Source organism: Arachis duranensis, chromosome 3 (assembly GCF_000817695.3).
Source record: "Arachis duranensis cultivar V14167 chromosome 3, aradu.V14167.gnm2.J7QH, whole genome shotgun sequence".
Taxonomy (NCBI): Eukaryota; Viridiplantae; Streptophyta; class Magnoliopsida; order Fabales; family Fabaceae; genus Arachis; species Arachis duranensis.
The window spans coordinates 60424245-60429413 of NC_029774.3; the positions used below are offsets into that span (position 1 = coordinate 60424245).

The 5169-nt window shown below is 43.2% G+C and overlaps 1 protein-coding gene across 1 annotated transcript; it reads right to left on the minus strand.

Moving 5' to 3' along the window:
• Window positions 1-2434: 2434 nt before the first annotated feature.
• LOC107493612 (uncharacterized) lies at window positions 2435-4729 on the minus strand. Its single transcript, XM_016114682.1, has 2 exons — window positions 3772-4729; window positions 2435-3456 (listed from the first exon to the last, which is right to left on the minus strand). Exons 1-2 carry the CDS (start codon window positions 4727-4729, stop codon window positions 2435-2437), a joined length of 1980 nt encoding a protein of 659 aa, XP_015970168.1.
• Window positions 4730-5169: the final 440 nt, after the last annotated feature.

Consider the following 5169-nt stretch of genomic DNA (forward strand, 5'->3'; position numbering starts at 1 on the left):
ATGCCATACTTTCTCATGAGGCCGTCCATTTTCTTGTTGCAAAAATGGGATCATTGGTCGCTTATGATTGCTCTCGGGGAGCCGAAACGACAAATGATATTGTTCCTCACAAAAGAAAAAACAACATGAGCATTATCTGTTCGGGTGGGGATTGCCTCCACCCATTTTGACACATAATCGACGGCTAACAAAATGTAGAGAAAGCCATTGGAATTTGGAAATGGTCCCATGAAGTCGATTCCCCATACATAAAAAATTTCACAAAAAAGCATATTTTGTTGGGGGATTTCGTCCTTCCTAGAAATATTTCCAAACCGAATACATTAGGGGCAAGATTTGCAATAAAGGGAAGAGTCTTTGAGAAGGGTTGGCCACCAAAATCCGCAATCAAGGACCTTTCTTGTCGTTCTTTGGGGGCCGTAGTGGCCACCGCCTTCGGAAGAATGGCAAGCGTCCAAGATTGCTTGGAATTCGGTTTGGGGTATGCACCGTCGCACTACTTGGTCCGCTCTACACCTCCACAAATAGGGATCGTCCCAAACATAGTATTTGGATTCGCTTTTCAGCTTATCCTTTTGATGTTTGTTGAGGTTGGGGGGGAAGGTGTGTGAAACCAAGTAGTTTGCTATTGGAGCGTACCAAGGAATTACTTCCGAGATTGAGTGCAACCCATCTAGAGGAAAAGAGTCATTAATAGGAGTGGTGTCGCTTTTTGTGTGTTCGATGCAACTTAAATGGTCCGCTACTAAGTTTTGGGAACCACTCCTATCCTTGATCTCCAAGTCAAATTCTTGTAACAAAAGCACCCATCGAATTAATCTCGGTTTTGATTCCTTTTTGGTCAACAAGTACTTTAATGCCGCGTGGTCCGAGTACACTACTACCTTGGAACCAAGAAGATAGGATCGGAACTTGTCCAAAGCAAAAACGATAGCTAGGAGTTCCTTTTCGGTAGTAGTGTAGTTGGATTGGGCCCCATCTAGTGTTTTGGAAGCATAAGCTATAACATAGGGAATCTTACCCTCACGTTGTGCTAACGCGGCTCCTACCGCATAATTCGAAGCATCGCACATGATTTCAAATGGTTGAGTCTAATTCGGCCCTCGCACAATAGAAGCTTGTGTCAATGCCACTTTAAGCTTGTCATATGCTTCCATACACTCTTTGCTTAGCTCAAATTCAGTGTCTTTTTGTAGTAGTTGAGAGAGAGGTAAGGCTACTGTCCTAAAGTCTTTGATGAACCTCTGGTAGAATCCTGTATGTCCAAGAAAGGAGCAGACTTCCCACTCGGAGGAGGGGTTGGTAAACTAGATATGACATTTATTTTTGCCGGATCTATGGAGATGCCTTCTTTTGAAATAATGTGTCCCAAAATAATTCCTTGTTTAACCATGGAATGACATTTTTCAAAATTTAGGACAAGGTTTGTTTTGGTGCACCTCTCTAAGACTTTTTTCAAGGTTGCCTAAGCAATGATCAAATGAGTCACCATACACGCTAAAATCGTCCATGAAAACTTCTATACATTGCTCTAGGAAGTCTGCAAATAAGCTCATCATACATCTTTGAGACGTTGCCGGTGCATTGCATAGGCCAAATGGCATACGCTTGTAAGCATACGTTCCAAAGGGGCAAGTAAATGTGGTTTTTTCTTTGTCCTCTAGAGCAATATGTATTTGGAAGTATCCGGAGTAACCATCAAGAAAGCAATAATATGATTTACCGGCTAATCGATCAAGCATTTGATCAATGAACGGTAGTGGGAAGTGATCTTTTCTTGTGGCCGCATTCAATCTTCGGTAGTCTATGCATACCCTCCAAGAATTTTGCACCCTTGTTGCTATAAGTTCACCACTTTCATTTTTGATTGTGGTCACCCCGGATTTCTTTGGCACCACTTGGACCGGGCTTACCCACTCGCTATCCGAGATGGGATAAATGATGTCCGCCTCAAGTAGCCAAGTGACTTCCTTTTTCACAACCTCAAGAATGATTGGATTAAGTCTCCTTTGAGGTTGTCGGACCGGTCTTGCTCCGTCTTCAAGAAATATGCGGTGCTCGCATACTTGGGGGCTTATTCCCACTAGGTCCGCCAAACTCCACCCGATTGCCCTTTTGTTTTTTCTCAAGACATCTAGCAACTTTTCTTCTTGTTGAGGGGTTAGCTCTTTTGCAATTATCACGGGGAGCTTGTGGGATTCATCAAGATATGAGTACTTTAGGTGGGGTGGTAGTGGCTTCAATTCCATCTTTTTGTCATGATTTGAAATTTGGATTTCTGGATGGTTTGTGTGGTGTGTGGTGTTTAGTTTGCTTGGATCTTCATTTGCTTCTTCAATCATGCACTTCTCATCCAACTTTGCAAGGTGTACTTCGGCAACAATGTTGTCCATTAGGTCACACCGGAATAGAGAGTGATTCTCCGGTGGATGCTTCATTGCTTCTCTAGGCTAAAACTCATGATCCTCCCATCTATCTCAAATGAGTAGGTTCCCAAGTAGGCGTCTAGCTTAAATCTAGAAGTCCTAAAAAATGGTCTTCCAAGTAAGATAGATGATGCTCTCTCGGGTTCATTTGATGGCATCTCAAGGACATAGAAGTCAATCGGAAACACCAACCCTTTAATATTCACCAATACATCTTCCACCACACCCGCTATGGTTATTATGCTTTTATCTGCTAGGACAAATCTCGCCGCCGACCTCTTTAGCGGTGGTAACTTCAATACTTGGTAGACGGAGAGCGGCATAATGCTAACACATGCGCCGAGATCACACATACAATCTAGGGATCGAGCTCCATTGACGGTGCAAGTGACCATACAAGGGCCCGGGTCATCACACTTCTCGGGCAATGCTCCCATTAAAGCAGAAATAGAACTCCCCAATGGGATGGTTTCCAATTCAAGAATTTTGTCCTTGTTCATGCATAGATCTTTAAGGAATTTTGCATATCTAGAAACTTGATGGATAGCATCAAAGAGGGGGATGGTTACCTCGACTTTTTTGAACATTTCTATCATTTTGGGGTCGAGCTCTATGCGCTTCTTAGCCTTCTTTGCAAGTGTTGGAAATGGGAGTGGTTGAGCAATTTCTTCTTCCAAGGTTCTCTTCGTCTTGGGGGTCTCTTTTGTTGGTTGAGCTTCCTCATTCTCAACTATGACTTGTGGTGTCTCTTCTTCCACTACCTCTTCTATATCTATTCCCTCCTCCCCTTGAGCAGTTGGGATGGGATTTGAATCCTTTGCTCCCTTCTCTTTTAATTGTGTTCCGGATCTTAGGGTGATGGCATTGATGCCTCCCTTAGGATTGGGTTGAGGTTGAGAGGGGATGCCGCTTTGGGTTGGAAGTTTAGGAGTGGGATTTGACGGTGGGTCCATGCGTGCGAGAAGAGCTTGTAGTGTAGAGGTGAGGCCAGTGAGACCGGAAGCAAGTGTGCTTTGTAGTTCCTTTTGGCCTTGAATGATGGTCCAGAGTGTATCATCTTGGTTAGATGGGGAGGTCGGGTATGTGAGTTGAGGGGTTTGTGATTGGTTGGGTGGTGGTCTTTGATGTGGTGGTTGGTATGTTTGGTAGTTTCTTTGTTGGTTTTGTTGGTTGTATGGTGGCCGGTTTTGTGAGTTGTTGTTGTTCCATCTTTGACCTCCTCCGTTGTTGTTGTTGTTGTTGTCCCTATTTCCTTGTTGATGATTGTCTCTCCAATTTTGATTTTGATTGCCACTCCCTTGATTGTAGCTTCCTCCTTGATAAGGGTACCCTTGGTTAGGATTACCGCCTTGGTAGTACCTTTTATTTGGGCGGTCATAGAAATTGTGAGTAGCCGCCAATGTGTTGTCTTCTTGAAGGCTTGGGCACTCATCTGTGTAGTGGGAATAGCATGAACAAATGCCACAAACTCTCTGAGGGACCAATTGTTGATTGTATTGTTGAGGTGGTGGAGGTTGTTGGTATGGTTGAGGTTGTTGTGGTTGTTGTTGGCTCAATTGGAGTTGCCTCAAGATGGATGTCATTTCACTCAAGGATTTGGTTAGAGCGGTGGTTTCGCTACTAGTTGATACCTCATTCATGGTTTTTGGGCGGTTGACTCTTCGACTCATATGTTGATTGGATTCGGCGAAGTCGATGATAAGTTGCCATGCCTCCTCCGCTGTTTTATATTTAGACAAAGAGCCATTGCTAGAAGTGTCCAAGAGAGTTCTATCTTGTTCTCGCATCCCTTGACATATGTATCCAAGCAACACTTGAGTGTCAATCATGTGATTAGGGCATGCATCTAGTAGCTTACGAAACCGTTCCCAATATTTGTATAGTGGTTCCGTTTCACCATGTACAATACATGACATTTCCTTCCTTAGCCTATCCATCTTTTCCGGGGGCAAGAATTTATCCAAGAATCCTCTTCTAAGCAAGTCCCAATCGGAAGTGACTTCACTAGATAGGGTGTAGAACCATTCTTTAGCCTTGTCCTCAAGAGAGAAAGGGAAAGCAAACAACCATATAGCAACCTCATCGGATCCTTCCCGTCTAGTTGTTGAACATATACGATGAAAATCTTTGAGATGTTGAATAGGGTCTTGTGCGGGAAGTCCATGGATCTTAGGTAGGAGGTTGATCAAAGCGGTCTTGAGTTCAAAGTTTGCATTCAAGTTGGGGTGAGTTACGTGAAAGGGTTGAAGAACATAATCCGGTGCACCCGCTTCTTTGATAGTAACTCTCCTCGGAGCGGCCATGATGTTAGTACCTAAAGAAAAAGAAGAATTGTTAGTGATATTGATGGGAGAATGGTTATTGCCTTCTTTGAGTGACGGTTCAATATTTACTTTTAGTAAGGTGGGTAAGGTGGTTAAAACCTTTTCACCTTCCCCAAAAGTTAACCGCTTCCGAGCTTGTCTAATATGAAGCAAAGTTCGTTCTATTTCCGGATCAAATGGGACTAAGCTCGGATTCGGTTGTGAACGCATCATGCGATGAAGGAGAAGTAAAACTCATGGTAATGATGGTGGTTTAGTTACTTGAACAAAGAATTACAATGAAATACACTATGTACATATACACATATTTACTCTAAACAATAACATGGCACACTAAGCAATTTCTCCGGCAACGGCGCCATTTGATAAACAAAATTTAGCATGCCGATTTAGAATTCAATAATGGATATGATCGTAAG